This window comes from Scheffersomyces spartinae (genome assembly GCF_019049425.1).
Source record: "Scheffersomyces spartinae strain ARV_011 chromosome Unknown scaffold_28, whole genome shotgun sequence".
Taxonomy (NCBI): Eukaryota; Fungi; Ascomycota; class Pichiomycetes; order Serinales; family Debaryomycetaceae; genus Lizanozyma; species Lizanozyma spartinae.
This window is the reverse complement of record NW_025065075.1, coordinates 74,913-92,507: the sequence shown is the minus strand read 5'-3', so window position 1 is coordinate 92,507 and position 17,595 is coordinate 74,913. Positions and strand designations below refer to the sequence as shown.

Here is a 17,595-nt window from a genome sequence, read left to right as displayed (position 1 = left end):
CTTGATCCGGTGCTTTGAGACGAGTCATATTCAAGATAGTTTGCGATGTCGTTCAGAACGTCAGGAGGCCAGAACTATCAAGAGTTCGATCCTGAACAAGGAGGAAATGATATTTCTCGTAAGAAGTCATTGGTGAGACCAGAAAGATCAAGGATGGATCCAAACCATCCTATGTTCCACTACACACAAGTGACCAATCAAGAATCGTCTCATTTGAGGGTTCAACCGTCGTCAACGGGTGCTGACCCTGTAGAAGGGTTGGGTGATGTCACCAGATCTCCTAGAAGATCCACAGGTGGTCAGTCTTATAATAGAGTGGCTCCTGATGATGATATAGATGAAGGTATTCCTTTAATGGACATACATCAGGATGTTAGACCTGACCAGACGAATTCATCTTATGATAATCGTGATACCAGTGATTCTTCTACTCCCGAGGAAAAGAAAGGGGGGAGAGAAGTGTTTGGATTAAACGATGAAGTTGATCGTAAAAAGTCAGTAATTAAGAAGAATCCCATCAAAAGAGACCCTAACATCGATAATGTTCCGGAAAATAATATTTATTTTTGGAAAGTTTATTGTTACGCCATAACCTTTTGGGCTCCAGCTCCTCTTTTGAAGTTATGTGGTCTTAAAACTAAAGATCGTCAATTTGCTTGGAGAGAGAAAATTGGGTTAATCAGTTGTATCATTTATATCGGAGCATTCATTGCTTATTTGACTTTCGGGTTCACAAAAACAGTTTGTTCCAATACAGTTGTCAGAACAAGAAACAATGAAGTTTCCACTGGGAATTTGATCATCAATGGAAGATCTTTTGATTTGTCATCATCAGAACATCCACCTGCTGCTGGTGTTCCTGCTGGGAGTAACGTCTTATATCCACCGGTCAATGCTGGTGGTATGGATGCTTCTTTCTTATTTCAAAACGTTAATGGTAACTGTAAGGGGTTAATTAAACCTAGAGACAATTGTTCTATCCCGTTCGATGGAGAAGATTTGGCATGGTATATGCCTTGCAGATTGTTCAAACAAGATGGTTCATCAGAAGTTAATAATACTAAAGCATATTATAACGGTTGGGCTTGTCATACTTCAGAAATTGCTCGTAAAGCCTTTTATAGTATGAAAGTAGGAGGAGATGTGTTTTTCACTTGGGATGACATTAGAAATAGTAGCAGGAACTTGATTGTATATTCAGGAAATGTTTTGGACTTGAATTTAATCAATTGGATCCAAAAAGATGATGTCACCTATCCTGAATTATTCAACCAATTAAGAGACGACCCAACTTATAGAGGCCATGATATTTCCCTTGTTCTTGCCAATCCCGAAGAAAGAAGAGCAGCTAGATGTTTAACAGAAATTATCAAAGTAGGTACAATCGATTCGGATACCATTGGTTGTATTGCATCTGATATTGTGTTGTATGTTGCGTTGACTTTCATTTTATCTGTTGTTGTTGCCAAATTCTTAATGGCCTGCTACTTCAAATGGGTTGTTCTGAGAAAGCAAGGAGCCACGGAAGTGGACAATAAAGCCATGGCTGAAAGATCAAAAGAAATTGAAAATTGGGTTGATAATCCAAGAGCTCAAAGTGCAATTAAGACAGTACCTCCAAAGGCTAGAGCTAACTATAAGGCTTCCAAAACAAACAGACAAAGTGTCTTCCATTCCAAACGATCATTGAATGCTAACAATGAATTATCTGAGTATTTTGACAATGCTGATCATTTATCCAAAACTTTCAAGTACACAACTATGAGCACTCAACAAGCTATGTTGAGTAGAAAGAAGGCCAAATCCAAGACAAGACCAAACACAATGTACATGACAGACCAAGGATCATCTACGGATTTACTTACTAGACCAGTTTCAGCCTACAATCCATTTGAAGGTATTGATGAATTACAAATTCAAGGGTTATCACCAGATATTATTCATCCAGATGCAATTCCCCAACCACCAGTTGAATACCAACCATTTGCCTACCCTTTGGCACACACTATCAATTTTGTTACTTGTTATTCCGAAGATGAAGACGGTTTAAGAACAACGTTAGACTCCGTTGCTACTACTGATTACCCAAACTCTCACAAGTTGATCATGATTGTTTGTGATGGTCTTATCAAAGGTTCAGGTAACGATTTAAGCACTCCTGAGATTGCTCTTGGTATGATGACCGATTTTGTTATTGAACCAGAAAATGTTACTCCATACTCATATATTGCTGTTGCCCAAGGTTCTAAACGTCATAATATGGCTAAAGTTTATGCTGGGTTTTACAAGTATGACGATAACACTGTACCACCAGAAAAGCAACAAAGAGTCCCAGTTATCAACATTGTTAAGTGTGGTACACCTTCTGAAGCTAATGGTGCCAAACCTGGTAACAGAGGTAAACGTGATTCACAAATTATCTTGATGCAATTCTTGCAAAAGGTTATGTTTGATGAAAGAATGACTGATTTGGAATATGAGTTGTTGAATAATATATGGAGACTTACTGGACTTATGGCTGAGTTTTATGAAATAGTTTTGATGGTGGATGCGGATACTAAAGTGTTCCCTGATTGTTTAACCCATATGGTTGCTGAAATGGTTAAGGACCCAGCAATAATGGGTTTATGTGGTGAGACAAAGATTGCAAACAAAAGACAATCTTGGGTGACGGCTATTCAAGTTTTTGAGTACTACATTTCCCATCATCAAGCAAAGGCTTTTGAATCCGTTTTTGGTGGTGTCACTTGTCTTCCAGGCTGTTTCTCAATGTACAGAATCAAAGCGCCAAAGGGGAATGATGGATACTGGGTTCCTATTTTGGCTAATCCAGACATCGTGGAACGTTATTCAGATAATGTCGTTGATACTTTGCATAAGAAGAATTTATTATTGTTGGGTGAAGATAGATACCTTTCATCTTTGATGTTAAGAACGTTCCCCAAGAGAAAGCAAATTTTCATACCCAAGGCAGCATGTAAGACCATTGTTCCTGATAAATTCAGTGTTTTATTATCACAACGTCGTCGTTGGATTAATTCCACAGTGCATAATTTGTTTGAGTTAGTTTTGGTTAAAGATTTGTGTGGTACCTTTTGCTTCTCTATGCAATTTGTGATTTTCATTGAATTAGTGGGGACTTTGGTTTTACCAGCCGCTATTACCTTTACCATTTACGTGATTATCTTTTCTATTATTTCCAAGCCCACTCCATACATGTCATTGATTTTATTGGGTCTTATTTTCGGGTTGCCAGGGCTATTGATTGTGATTACTGTGTCTTCATTATCTTATTTGGTGTTCTTTGTCATTTACCTTTTCGCCTTACCCATTTGGAATTTTGTCTTACCCACATATGCGTACTGGAAGTTTGACGATTTCAGTTGGGGTGAGACCAGAACAGTTGCCGGCGGAGATAAGGGGGATCATAGTGCCATAGAAGGTAAGTTTGATCCTTCCAAGATTGCCCAAAAGAGATGGAGAGAATTTGAAAGAGATAGAAGACAACAAGAGCAATTGACCATCCCCGGTGCGGCATGGGATCCTTCCAGTGACAGATACCATTAAAGGGACAGGGAATTGATATTAGCATTCAGGGTTAAAACGGAAACCAAAAGAAAAAGAAACATACGTCATCTTTATTATTATTATTATTATTATTACTATTATATTAGTTGTTTATTAGACATAACTGAAAATACAAAATATCCTATAAACTATCAGTATGCACCAGCTGATAGTGTAAATATGTAATGAAATGCAATAGTCGGGTTGACTCTTCTAGATCAGACAAAATCTAGAGATATGATATGATAATAAATGCAAGCCAGTCGCAAGTATATGAAACGACATTTATTGTTGGATTAAATTAAATGGAACCTCCCTTTTGCTGGTAGAGTTCCTTGAACTTCTTTAATCTCCATGAACAGTTGGGTTTCTTAATTGAAGGCTTGAAAGCAGATCCAGGAGTAGCCAATGCGTATAACATAATTATAGAATGGAAGTATTGTTTGAGGTGATAGTTATGGTAATATTAGCATTTCTTGAATTGCCTGCCAATTTTAACACGGAATCAATGTGTATTTATACAACCCAGATTACTCTTACCCGTCATTGTGCTCACGAGAAGATCGTAGGTGTCGTAATGAAATACTCAATAGGGTACGTACGTTGGGGCCCCAATGGTGCGTTTGCAGCGATGTGCATATACTTCAAATATCTCGATGTACTTTTATCTGAATGTTTTCTCAGGCGTGGTCTATGCAGAAGAAAAAGGTTTATGGAAATGTGGTGTTTGCCCGTAAAATTTAGCGAATGTAGGGTTCAATCCCACATTGCTACGACATTTTACTATGGTGGTTGTTGTTATTGACATTTCGATAACTGCCATAAAACACAACGCAGCATAAACTGCTTATTGTGGCGGCTATTCCAAAGGGGCAACATATATGGGTCTGTCGAAGTTTCACGCTACAAGAAATATTCACAGCAATCCAAAAGCACAGTTTGTGACCTTTGAGTAGAGTGTGCATTTTGCTATTGTTTGGAAGAAGTGTATTTTCGATCGCTCATCACCACATCAACAGTTATTGTTGAAATTGGGATTTCGCTGAGATGTATACAGGAGACATGCAACACAACGGAGTTAATGTGTAGAAGTGATAGAAAACGTTCTAGAAAGCTGTAATGCAATGGAACATAATACTCCAATTAATTTAGTAAGGAGAATACTAGCAATAATGATGATAGAAAACAGAGGTCTAATTATTCATATTCATCAAGCGATAGTAACTAAACCTACCATCTGGCCATTTTATTGTGAAATTCCTGTTGATGTTTTGTCCCAGAATGGGCGTTCTTCAACATATAGGCAATAACAATCACCCGCTGTGCACAAAAAGCAAAGAACATTAGCAACAAATCTGGTTGTTTGAAAAAAATAACTAATAACAATTATAATAACATGAAAGAAGGCTTTCGCTTTCTTCGTCTAGGTATTAAAATTTTGGCCAAATGGACTGGGGAGACGATACTAAAATTCAAATATACATTTGGACCTTTGATTTTTATATATCGAAAATATTCTATCGTCAAATAGGAATAGTATTTCAAGTTGAATATCTCAATAGAATCTCTTTGGAACCCATTGGCCCCTTCCGTGGAAGACAATTGATTTAGCATAACATACAAGCTACACCTTAAGCCTGGTTATTAGCGAGAACACAAAAGGAAGCAAAGTGCTCTGGAATGCGATATGCGATAAGAGGGCAGTCAAACATAAGTTCCGTAATAAGGTATATGCTTGCTTTCTGCCTGCAATGCTGGCCCACATACCTCATGAAATGGACATTGCTAGCAAGGAAGGCTTCCCTATAAAAATAATCACAACTGATTACTCCGCCATCTGAAATAAAGATTACTGGTGTGAATGTCTGTACCACAGTGCATCACCGCCCATACCGTGCTGCAACGCCCAGATTGCTAAATAACATTATGCCCTATTAGGTAAATCGCAGCCCCGAAGAGAGCCAAATGTCGTCACTTGAAATGCGACATTAGCCCTTATCGGAAAATGAACCTCATCAGGTAATAACTATTAGATGTAAACTATCAGTGTAAACTGCCAGTCTAAGTATAAACAGTTGGTACAAACAGTTAAGTAGGGCGTTAGAGAAAACTATCAAGTAAATTGCTAAGGAAAACTGTAAGTAAACCAAAGTGAACCGTGAACTAAACTGTTGGAAACTGTTACTGTGAAGTATAATTTTCAAATCAATCCAAATTATGTATGTAAAAAGAGATAATATATAATGGTATAATGGTTTTAAAAAAAGAACGGATATGAAATAAGACAAGGCCAAAGTATGAATAGTTTGAACAACCAAGACAAAAGTCGCTAAGAATGAATGATAGATTTTTGGTATCGATATCATCAAGAAAAGAAAGCGCCAATTAAAGTCGGCATATGAGCAAACCACTTTAGGACATTGTACTTCATCATACTGAGAAGAAGAAGTGAAACAACGGGGAAACCATTTATATCAATAATGGCTTAGAAGTAAAAGAAGAGACCGTAATACCCGTAAATTATTTGTGTAAACATCTTTTGTATGCAGCAAAAATATTGTTCACACTTCACTTAAGCGAAAACTCTTCTCTTGACCAAAGTGGTGGCAGTTGTGAAAGAAGTAGTAGTAGTAGTACCTGCAGCAGCAGAGAAAATAGCACTAATATCATTAGGGTAGGAAGTGGCAGTGCTACTGGCGGTAACAGTACCATAAGTGATACCAGTGGTAGCAGCAGAGCTAATTTCTTGTGGAGTAACAGAACCAGAACCCAAAAGCTTACCAACAAAGGAGAAGATGGCACTGATGTAAGAAGAACCGTTAGCCTTCAAGAAGTTCAAAGCAGAGTCCAAAACACCAGAAGACTTGGCCCATCCGTAAATGTCTTCAACAACAACCAAACCAGTTTTCAAAGCAGAAGTCAAAAAGTTGACAGTTTGTGTTGGGTTTTCAATAACCTTCTTGAACAATGATTGGACAATTCCAGAGTCTTTGATGGTTGTAACAACATATGAGATAATGGAAACCAAGTCTCTCTTGTCCAAGTATTCATCTTCACCATCCAAGATTTCTCTCTTGAAAACTTCATCAACTTCTCTCTTAACTGGGGCTGGAGTAGCAAAAGCTTCAATTTCTCTCTTGTAAGCACCAGAAGCAGCAGGAGCAGAAGTAGTTGGGGTAGACTTGCTACCACCAGTCAACAAGTTAATAGCAGTGGAAATAACAGACTTAATAACACCAAGGAAAGCAGATCTCAATTCAGCATCGTTAATAAACTTGTTGAAGATTTCTTGAATCAAACCGGCATTCCAGATAGCCTTGATCAAAGAAGGACCGTGGACCAAAGCACCTTGAATAGCAACCTTAATAAGACTGTATATTTCTGATTTCAAAGCTTGGTCAGTGGTTAAAGTGTGGAAAACATCACCAATGATACCGGAATTAAGTAAAGCAGTAATAAAGTTACCAATGGCGCTTTCTCTCTTTTCCATGTAGATTTCGTAGGAAACATCATCTTCAAAGGCATCTCTCTTTTGAGTACCTAAAGCTTTAAGCTCATCCAAAAGAGCAATCAACTCAGAAGCTTCAGATCTCTTCATCAAAGTGTTTTCAGACATCATGATGGTGTGTTCCGAAGAAGCAGCAAAGGCGGTGGCGGCTAATAAGGATAAGGCAGTAGCGTGGGACAACTTCATTGTGAATTAATATGTGCTCTTTTGTTAATTTAAAGTTTTCTAGGGAAAGGCTTCTGTTGTTGATAAGAATGCTTTTGGATTGTTATCTTGTGATGATAAAAAAGAAAAATAAGTAAATTTCTCTAAAAGAAAGATTCTTCCACCTCTTATATATATTTTCCAGAAGTCCTTTCTTTGTTTGTTGTGGGGTCTATTTCATTCGTATCACACTATTTGACTTGAATGGGTGCAAATTACTTATTTCCCAATACGGTAATAGCACTGGATACACGATAGTGCAGCTTTTGCAACAATTCCCAATTGCGGAAGTTTTCGTCCAACCTTCAACTTTAGACGTGGTGGCCACAGTATCCGTTCCTACTGAAAAGGGTAATGTAAGAGGTTGTCGCTTGTTGTATGGACAAGAGTTAATTTCAGTAAGCAGTAGGTGTAGGGTTTGTGGTGGTTTTAGAAATTGAGTTAAGAGTTTTACACCCAAGCGAAGAAGAGCCCATTTACCGTTTACGACCATGGAGAGGAGTCGAATCAAGTGAAATAGTCGGAAATGAAGTTGAAATGAAAAAAGAGTGAGTATGTAAGGAAATGTTATGTAATGAGTAGGTAAAGAAATGTTATGTAATGAGTAGGTAAAGAATGTTGTATAGTGTCTAGTCTTCTAACCTTAATAACTACTAGTTCAATTTGCTAAGAACAAAGGACTAACGAAAAAAAAGACTTTGCTAACCTCAAAACCCTAGGGTTTTCTAACCCGAAGAGACATTGTCATTCTACACCTTGTATGGTAAAATATTGATTTAATGTTTACAATCCTAAGATTAGTCTGCTTAAGTCTTTGATTATGATTATTCCTTTTTCTGACCCGGAATCACGGTAGCGCACACTCAATTTAGTTACCGTAAGCGGTAACTATCTTGGGTTCATCTATGGTCACAAAAAGTTGTGTCTACTACTACTTTGAAGTTTTTGTAGATATGGCGGGGTTTGAATAGGGCAGAACGAACATATTAGGATATTTTTCCCAGCAAGTAGTTACTGAAAGCAGAAAGGGCTTATTGGTCGTCAATCCCAAGTGCATCTTATTGTTGGATGATGGCCGAGGACTCTGCGTTGTCAGGAGGGGTGCTGTAGATTAGATTTAAAGAAGCGAGCCAGAAGCAGTATTGGATCGAACGTTAGCTATCCTTTCTTGGAATATAGTATAGCGTAGTATTTCAATGGGTAGAGAACAGTGTACATCATTATGAAACAATCTACGACCTTATGAAACAACCTACAGCGGTGCACTAACATTCTCTAAGATATACGGCATCATACAAGCATTATTGTCCAACACTATGAACATTATACTATGCTATCTAAACCTATAGCAGTGATTTCATATCATTCATTGCACTATTATTCGCCCGTCCACGTTCCATTCAGCCGTTTGTGTAAGGATGAGAAGGGAAAAAAATTTTCGAGGCAGTACTAAAGCGCGCGATAGCCCTCTTCACAAATGGACCTGGCTTCCTGGCCTGATAACATTTCTTTCTTACCACCAGATACCATGTCGTCTACAGGAGTGTCTTATACGGGGGGTGCTGGTACATCCACACAAGAGTCGACATCGGCTACTGGGGTCAGTGCCAATTTGGTTGCCATCGATACTTTGGGTAAAAAGTTCAATGTTCCTGATTACACCATCAAGGACATTTTAAGTGCGATTCCCAAACACTGTTATGAGAGGTCTTTGGTTAGATCTTTAGGGTACGTTGCTCGTGACATTGTCAGTATGGTTGTTATTGGTTATGCTGGGAAGAAGTTGATCCCCTTGGTTGCCTTTGACGAGAGCGACTTGTACAGTTATTATGTTAGAGGCGCGTTATGGTTTGGGTTGTCTTATGTTCTTGGATTGTTTGGCTTCGGTCTTTGGATTTTGGCTCATGAGTGTGGTCATGGCGCATTTTCTGATTATCAAAACATCAACGATTTCTTTGGCTGGATCATCCACTCTTATCTTATGGTTCCTTATTTCTCATGGAAATTCTCCCATGCTAAACATCATAAGGCTACTGGTCACATGACCAGAGATATGGTTTTCATTCCTCACACCAAGGAGGAATACCTTAAGAGCTCTGGTGTCAACACGGTTGCTGAGTTGATGGAGGAATCTCCTATTTGGACTCTTTCAAAGCTTATTGGTCAACAATTGGGTGGATTGCAATTGTATTTGGCTACTAATGCTACTGGTCAACCATACCCTGGTTATTCCAGAATAGCCAAGTCCCATTACGCACCTGCGTCACCTGTGTTTGACAAGCACCAGTATTGGTATATTGTGTTGAGTGACATTGGTATTGGTCTTACTCTTACTGTGGTTTATCAATGGTATAAGAACTTTGGTATGTTCAACATGGCTGTTTACTGGCTTATGCCTTGGTTATGGGTCAACCATTGGTTAGTGTTTGTCACTTTCCTTCAACACACAGATCCAACCATGCCCCATTACGCCGATAAGGAATGGAACTTTGCCAGAGGTGCTGCTGCTACCATTGATCGTGATTTTGGATTTGTAGGTCAACACATTTTCCACGACATTATTGAGACCCATGTTTTGCACCACTATGTTTCTCGTATTCCCTTTTACAACGCCAGAGAAGCCACCGAGGCCATCAAGAAGGTTATGGGTGAACACTATCGTTACCAAGGTGAAAACATGTGGATTTCATTATGGAAATGTATGAGACTGTGTCAATTTGTTGATGACCAAGACCATGCAGCTAAGGGTGTTTACATGTTTAGAAACCACAACAACATCGGCGTCAAGCCAACTTAGAGTATAGAATAGATATATTACTGTATTTATTATCGGTACTACAAACAATTCGAACTTAACTATGGCATCTCCGAGCTTATACACACTTTTCGCGCCTGCATACAAGCGCAGCTTTTTTTCAACCTGATGATCTTTGATCACACTAACATTAAACCATACTACTATTCCCTTTAGCCCACCAGTGGCAGCTTCACCATGATCATACGAACACGGGCACGCGCATGTTTGAGAACACGGCCCGGCGGAAGTTTGCCTTTGATGTACCGAGGTCTAGCAGTGCTACAGAACATCGTCGTACATCATCATCATCATCATCATCATCATCACGTACGACGGGCCCAAAGACGCCTCAGTGTTAGAGCGAAACCAACGTCAATTGGTGGCGCATCGTCGTTGATTGAGACCAGTCGGTTTTCTGGCGACAATACCAACAAGTCCGGCGACAATTGGACTCGATTGTTGAAGGTTGTAAGCAGCCAAAAGACGACGTACACCGACCAATCATTGAAGGAGGTGGACCATATCTGGACCACCATGGTGAACATGTTTGGTGCGGAGCCTTCCAGAGAGCGACTACACAAATTGTGCCAGTTGTGGGTGGCAGGAACTACCGAAGGAAGGGCGCCAGAGCTTCAAGATATCTTTCTACGTAAGAAGGACGTGTTCATCCACATTTTGATCAACACCAGGTCGTACCAAGTGTACACCAACTATGTGGAGCCATTGTACCGCGACGGCGAACGACGAATCGAACGGACCTGGGCGGACGAGGTGATCACGACGTTGCAGTTCCAGAACGACGAGAATGGACTTTTGGTGTTCAACGAAAACGCCATTCGGTCGTTCCTAGCATCCAGTAGCTCCACCACGACACATTGCATTGAATCCAAGTCGAAGTTGCTCACAATATTCATACGAAAGGGATTACTTTATTCAACCGACCACAACGAACGACTCGCTTTAATCAACCATTTCCTTCGGTTCCTCCGCATTATCCACCACGACCACTGTTTGTTCATCGACAATGAGTATCGAAATTATTGGAAGGCTGTAGCCGAGATGGCCACGCCTCCCGTCGATGTGATTGCATATGATTACGCCCACGAACTCCGGAAGGTGTTTAGTCAGGTGTTTGGGGACGAAGAATCTCGTTTTAACAACTTTTTGACTCTGGCAATGAATGCTGTACGAAGCTATTCGCCGGCAAACACCTTGAGTTATTGGGACTATAAATTAGAGTCAGTGTACGAAGAAGATCTCAATACTAATAATGTCGGTAACGTGTTCCATCACAGAGACTTGACTAATGCCATGAAGGCCCTACGGGCGCAAAATCTCCATAAGGAAGTGTTCAAGCTTCACAATAACTTTCCCGAGCTCCACCACGACGAACAGATCGACGTCTTGTTGTACACTTGTGAAGACGCCAAGGATTGGATGATGCTCCAGGACCATTTCGAACGAATGTATGGGAAGGGTGATCTTCCTCTTCCTATCCACTATGCCATTGTCATGAACGCATTAGCTGGCATTGGCGCCACGGCGGATGTCGAACGGCTTTTCAGTCAACTTCTAAAGCGAAACTTGATGCCCAATTCGTACGTCTATGCTGCGTTGATCAAATGTCGTTTGAACGACGATCAAATCGATGATGCCATCAAAATAGCAGAGTCGTATTTTTCTTTGCTTGATAAGGGGAAAGTGTCGGATAAACCCACAACGTACCTCTACAATTTGATTTTAAAGGCACACACACGATCTTCAGATTTGGGGAAAGCCATAAGCTTCTTGGAAAGAGTCGTGGTACAGCAACAGACAATGAAGACAAAGTTAATAAGCTACTCATTGCTTGGTGACATTGTACGGTTTGCGTCCAAGAATTTGGGCATTAATGAAATTATTAAAGTGAAACAAATAGCCGTGTCTCTACAAGCGGACGATATCCCTTTCAGGCTACAGTTGATAAAGGCATACACAGCCTTGGGGTTTTATCAGAAGGCAGACGAAGAAATAACCACGGCCCACCAAATGTCCGACATACCGTTCAGTCTGCCACATGTCTGTGCCGTGCAAGTCCGCAACTGCTTCTTCTGGTACCAGCGGGCCCAGTCGACCGAGAGAAAGAGGCTCTTGGTCGATAACATAAAGTTCATTGTCGCCCGTTTGTATGATGGAACCTTAGCAAACAGTGGGAAAGGCCATTTGATAGCCGAACTAATTCGATACTACGTCTATCGTGGACCTTTAGCCAATGCCACCAGTCTATTGGAACTTGCCAAACGTCTTGAAGTCGTCCACGAGAAGCACTATCTTCCCTTGTTGAAGCATTATTCGTCCCAGGACGAGATGGAGTCCCAGCAACAGGTGTTGGCGCTCTATAAGGACATGGCCGTCAACCGGATCAATGCCGGAGCAAAGACTTATGTTTCGCTAATGAAGGCCTTGAACTACTTGGACGGAAGAGTAGGCAACTTTGACAGATCCCAGGAACTACTTCGGACCATCTTTGATACCTATGGATTATCTGTTAATTCTCCAACAGTCAAGGATGCAGTCTCGTTCGACAGTGTCTTTAATGATGCCAGTGAATTGTGCTCCATCGTGTCGCTCTACGTCATGTCACGACACCCATCACCCAACGAAGTGTTGTTCAACTTCTTGGAGCAAATGAAGCAAATCTTGAAAGACAAAATCACCAACGATTTCCGTTACTTGGTGGCCTTGGACATGGCCCAGTTGTATTACCAACAGGGTAACATTTCGTTTGCTATTATGTTGGCGAAGAACACGGTCGGAGAAATGAACGAAGTGTTTGATAAGTACTGGCACAGCTATTGTGTGTCGGGGTTACCCATTTCGGACTTTAGATACCCAAAACAGTTGACGCAGATTTACCAGAAACTTACCAAGCTTTTGTTTGCAAACACCAGCGATGAAGAGATTGAGAGCTATTACCATGAAGCGGAACAACATCATGCCCTACTTCTGGGTACACAGTATAATTCTGTCATGAGATGTCTTTTAGATAGAGGCGGACTTAAGGAAGCACTTGAGATTAGTGAGCGACATTTAATTTCGGGAAATTTGGTTGAAAGGAAATTATACGAAAGACTACAATACTATTGGAAATTATTCATTCTTCATCAGTTCCAAGCAAAAGGTGTGCCTGCTACCTTGACAGAATATGCCATACTTAATGAATTTTACGATATTCGGAATCCTAAAGAATTAATGTCTGAACTTCGTCACATCAAGGAACCTCTTAAAGCATTACAAAAATTTATTGATAAGGAGGGTGTTCCTTATAAAAAGAACTTGAAGATAACCGGATTATTAAAGTTAATCCCCCAAGTATTTAATCCAGAGTACAGAATTTTTTCCGACAAAAAAATCCACCAGCACATAATTAACCAATTAAGAAAGGCCCTTAACCAGTACATTGGCAAAGATACAAACAAAGCATTCCAACTAATGGACGACTACGAAAGTACCCTCATGTTCCTCATAGAAGAGAAAGGGATGGGAACAAAAATGTGGAAGTTCAGAAAGGAAATTGATCAGATATTAAAACCGCAAGGAGGAACCCACGAAACACTTGTACAGAGAAGAAAGAGAACCATAGAAGCATTGACTCTTGCACATAATAATAGTCAAAATAAAACATTCTTGTAAATAATAGACAGTCCACCTTCAATTGTATATATAGATATTTATTAATGTATGTATGACTACATTAGGCATCTTGTTCGGGAATCGGAGTAGCATCGGGAACCAACTCGGACTCTGATGGGTTACTTTCAGGAGACTCTGGTACTTCATCAATTGGTTCTGGATCAGGAACTGACTCTGCTTCATTTGGTGATACTTGTTCCATTGAGACAGGTTGTGATGAGACAGATTCCGCCACGTTTGTACTTGCATCATTATTTTCCGTATGATGATTCTCCGTATTAATATTATCCGAATTCATATTCTTATCTAATTTTTCAGACACTTTTGAAATTATCCGTTCTAGTTTTTCCGAATCTTGTTCAACTTCAACTTCAATCTTCTTCTTTATCTTCATCTTTAAGTCTTCCGTAGATTCAGTCTTGGACTTGGTCTTATCATTCTTATTCTTATTCTTGTTCTTATTCTTATTCTTATTTTTGTCTGTCTTAGCAAACGTGAATGTGGATCCAGTATCAATTTCTCCATACATTAACGGACCAATCCAAGGCTGGATATTCCATTCCAACCGAAGTTTAGCTTCCCGGTTACGGAATGACTTTTCCACGTCCCAAACGGAATATTTCCCTCTGGCCTTTCTTAACCGCAAATATGCATCATTTTTAGACGTAATGATCTTATCCCAATAAGTAACTCGATTAGAAGCTTCTGGACCCTTCCCATCGTATTCAGCAGTTAAATACACAAACACTTGTTTGGTGTTCCACTTGAAAAGGGAAGTTAAATCTGCGTCCAAATCAAACGTAAGCTTCGAGTTCTCCTTGGGCTTCCCCTCAATGGCTCCAAATAGTCTTGAAACCCTAACATTGGCACTTGGCTCAATGTGGTTCATGGATGCGGTATGTAAATTCCACACGTCTTCCTTGTACAATTGAAGGTACGTGATGGCAATAATGAATCCCGATACCACGAGTGCCACCGTCATCAACTTGTTGGCCACCCCTTGGAACCGATTGACAAGGTTAAACATGGCTTAATTCGAGGATGAAAATGGTTGGAGTTCATTTTGACGTGTTGTCTGCTTTAAATTTGGTTGTTTGAATAGTCCGGTTTTGTGTAACAACAACAAGTAAATTGGTCACAGGTTCGAGTCTCCGCCGGGTTGAAAATTCTCTTCAACTTTTTACGTTCGAATCTCAACCAGGTTGGAAAAAAGGTCGTTCGTTTATCAATACATTATTATAAAGAACTATAAACCTTATAAAGTATTTAAATATTCCTGATACAACTTCTCTTGTTGTTGATATTGTTTCATAAGTTTCTTTCTCATACTCTTTGTGACTTCTTCACCTTTGGAGTCTTTGGTTGGCAATCCTTGTTCGTCCCATTCACTATAAGTATCATCTTGTTTAAACAAATCCTTAGGGTTAATTTTCATTTTGATTAATCTCTCCCTTTCCTTCTGTTCATTTGCTAACCGTTGAGCTTCCTTCTTCTTTTCTTTTTCCAAAGCAATTCTTTCTCTTTCCTTTTGTTGAGCAAGTAATTCAGTGACTTCCTTTTGGTTTAAGAATTTAATTAAAGCACTTTCATTGGGTCTATCATCAAGTGAGACTCCAATGTTAATCAAGTCGGATCTCAACTTGTCACTCAATTGTAACACCTTACCAGCTTCTATCTCCTTATTAATGGCAAGCGTACGAACACTATCACGGAATTCAGATAATAACTTAACATATGGTAAGGCAATATCTTCTGTCGAAGCAGCAATTCCACCGTCACTTGCTGAAGATTCTTCATCTACCCAGCCAAGCTTATCATTTCTGACGTTAAACCCTAAAATACCCAAGATCTTAACGATATATTGGGTGACTGCTATCAATGGCTCAAGACGAATGGACTTATTGGCGGAAGATTCTTGAATATAGTTGTTGGCAATTGAAACCAAACTTAACAAGTGTCTCAAGGCACTTGATGATGATAAATTGTCACAGAATGATTCATGAACATTCTGTTGATTCTCCGCCAATTTCTGAAACAATTGCTTAGCTTTATCATCTAATTTCTTGGAAGCATCCAGCTTATCTTTAACTTCATTATTCAAAGCACGAACATTAGTGAAAAATTTCGATACGGTGGATTCAAACCCTTTAACTTCATTAACCAAACTATCTTTGAAGTCAATTGGTTTTTCCCATGAACTTAATGCAAACACCAATCTTAATTGACGAGAACTGAAATCATTTAATGCTTCTTCAACAGTGATAAAGTTCTTCAATGATTTAGACATCTTTTGTCCTTGAATATGTAAATGACCATTATGCAAGAAATAATTAACCCATTGCTTAGAGTTGAAATAGGCTTCAGATTGGGCTATTTCATTATCATGATGAGGGAAACATAAATCAATTCCTCCAGAATGAATATCCAAAGTTTCTCTTGGAGAAACATCTGATGCCATAACAGAACATTCAATATGCCATCCAGGTCTTCCCTCTCCCCATTTAGAGGGCCATGAAGGTTCCCCATCCTTTGAAGCCTTCCAAAGAGCAAAATCAGACGAAGTTTTTTTACCAGAACCTCCGATCGACAAAGACCCTTCACCATCTTCAATTAACAGTAAATCACCTTTGTTCCAGGGTTGTAACTTGGCATAATCATGATTAGGATCATTTTCAAACTTGACAGTATCAAAATATACAGATCCATCTGGTGTAGCATAAGCATAGCCATTGTCAATGATCTTATCAACAAAATCAATAATTTCAGGTATGTATTCAGAAACTCTGGTGGTAATTGAAGGAGGTAAAACATTCAATCGACTCATATCTTCATTGAATTTGTTCTCCCAATATGCTGCCAACTTTCTAAAGATAGAAGGATCAGTGACACTCTTACCGTATTGCTTATCCAAATAAGGCATCACTATATCTTTAATGTTCTCTGTGAACACAGCGACATCAATTGACTTGCCATCTTCACTATAAATAACAGAATGAGCGTCCTTAACGGCTTTAAGGAACATCGGCAACTTAGGCTTGTCTTTGGAAAGCTCCGCAACATTCAATTGCTGACTCCAGCCAATAAAGTCTGCCTTTACTGATGATAAACCAGAAAACTCAGGCAAGTTCTTTGCCACGTATTCGTTCAAAGCAGATTCTGCCATTGCCCTCAACTCGTCAGTAACAACGGAATATTCGTCCACAATCTTGGTTTGAACCAAGTGTTCTTGACGAGCAGCTAAGATGATCTTATCGTCTATATCAGTGACGTTCTGGATAAAGAGGACCCCGTAGCCAAAGTAGTCTTGGAGAATACGACGACACAAGTCGGTGGATACGTAGTTCCGTGCGTGGCCCATATGGGTATGATTATACACTGTAGGACCACATGAGTACCATGTGATTTGGCCATCGACAACGGGGACAAAGGGAGTCTTGGTTCTGGTTAACGAGTTGTATAGTTTGAGCTTTGGTGAGGTCTGGGGCTCCACCGGGGCGTGCCACGTGGGCTGTTGGACTTTGGCTGTTGACGGTTTAGTCAGCATTGCACGGAAGGATTTGCGGAAGAGCGATCTTGACATACATAAGAAGAGTTGGCGTTGACTGTTTTGGTATGTGGTTTGACGATGTTTGAGATTATGTGAGTTGGCTGGTCACGTGATCAAAAATTTTTCAAACGGAAGTACTGCGACTCACTACTGAGTCACAGTACAGGGGATAGTAAGTGATAGTAGAGAGACACTGCAGGGGTACAATGAATAGTACAGAGTCACGGTACTGAGTGTGAAGTACAGTGTATACTTCGTATACTACAGTGTATAAATAGAAATACACCTCTACAATCAAAA

The 17,595-nt window shown here is 39.8% G+C and overlaps 6 protein-coding genes across 6 annotated transcripts; 3 read left to right on the top strand and 3 right to left on the bottom strand.

Moving 5' to 3' along the window:
* Positions 1–45: 45 nt before the first annotated feature.
* On the top strand, positions 46–3,567 carry CHS3 (chitin synthase; the record flags this gene model as incomplete). Its single annotated transcript, XM_043193842.1, has 1 exon — positions 46–3,567. One exon carries the CDS (start codon positions 46–48, stop codon positions 3,565–3,567), a length of 3,522 nt encoding a protein of 1,173 aa, XP_043047063.1.
* A 2,572-nt stretch (positions 3,568–6,139) lies between these two features.
* On the bottom strand, positions 6,140–7,261 carry OP4 (Op4p; the record flags this gene model as incomplete). The annotated part of the gene is made up of 1 exon (XM_043193841.1): positions 6,140–7,261. The coding sequence occupies one exon, from the start codon at positions 7,259–7,261 to the stop codon at positions 6,140–6,142; it is 1,122 nt and encodes a 373-aa protein (XP_043047062.1).
* A 1,495-nt stretch (positions 7,262–8,756) lies between these two features.
* On the top strand, positions 8,757–10,076 carry FAD3 (Fad3p; the record flags this gene model as incomplete). Its single annotated transcript, XM_043193840.1, has 1 exon — positions 8,757–10,076. The coding sequence occupies one exon, from the start codon at positions 8,757–8,759 to the stop codon at positions 10,074–10,076; it is 1,320 nt and encodes a 439-aa protein (XP_043047061.1).
* A 1,024-nt stretch (positions 10,077–11,100) lies between these two features.
* Positions 11,101–13,748, top strand: KQ657_003103 (uncharacterized protein; the record flags this gene model as incomplete). Its single annotated transcript, XM_043193839.1, has 2 exons — positions 11,101–11,104; positions 11,131–13,748. 2 exons carry the CDS (start codon positions 11,101–11,103, stop codon positions 13,746–13,748), a joined length of 2,622 nt encoding a protein of 873 aa, XP_043047060.1.
* Positions 13,749–13,809: 61 nt separating this feature from the next.
* On the bottom strand, positions 13,810–14,775 carry SPC3 (signal peptidase complex subunit; the record flags this gene model as incomplete). Its single annotated transcript, XM_043193838.1, has 1 exon — positions 13,810–14,775. The coding sequence occupies one exon, from the start codon at positions 14,773–14,775 to the stop codon at positions 13,810–13,812; it is 966 nt and encodes a 321-aa protein (XP_043047059.1).
* Positions 14,776–15,003: 228 nt separating this feature from the next.
* On the bottom strand, positions 15,004–17,292 carry KQ657_003101 (cysteine--tRNA ligase; the record flags this gene model as incomplete). Its single annotated transcript, XM_043193837.1, has 1 exon — positions 15,004–17,292. The coding sequence occupies one exon, from the start codon at positions 17,290–17,292 to the stop codon at positions 15,004–15,006; it is 2,289 nt and encodes a 762-aa protein (XP_043047058.1).
* Between the last annotated feature and the right edge of the window lie 303 nt (positions 17,293–17,595).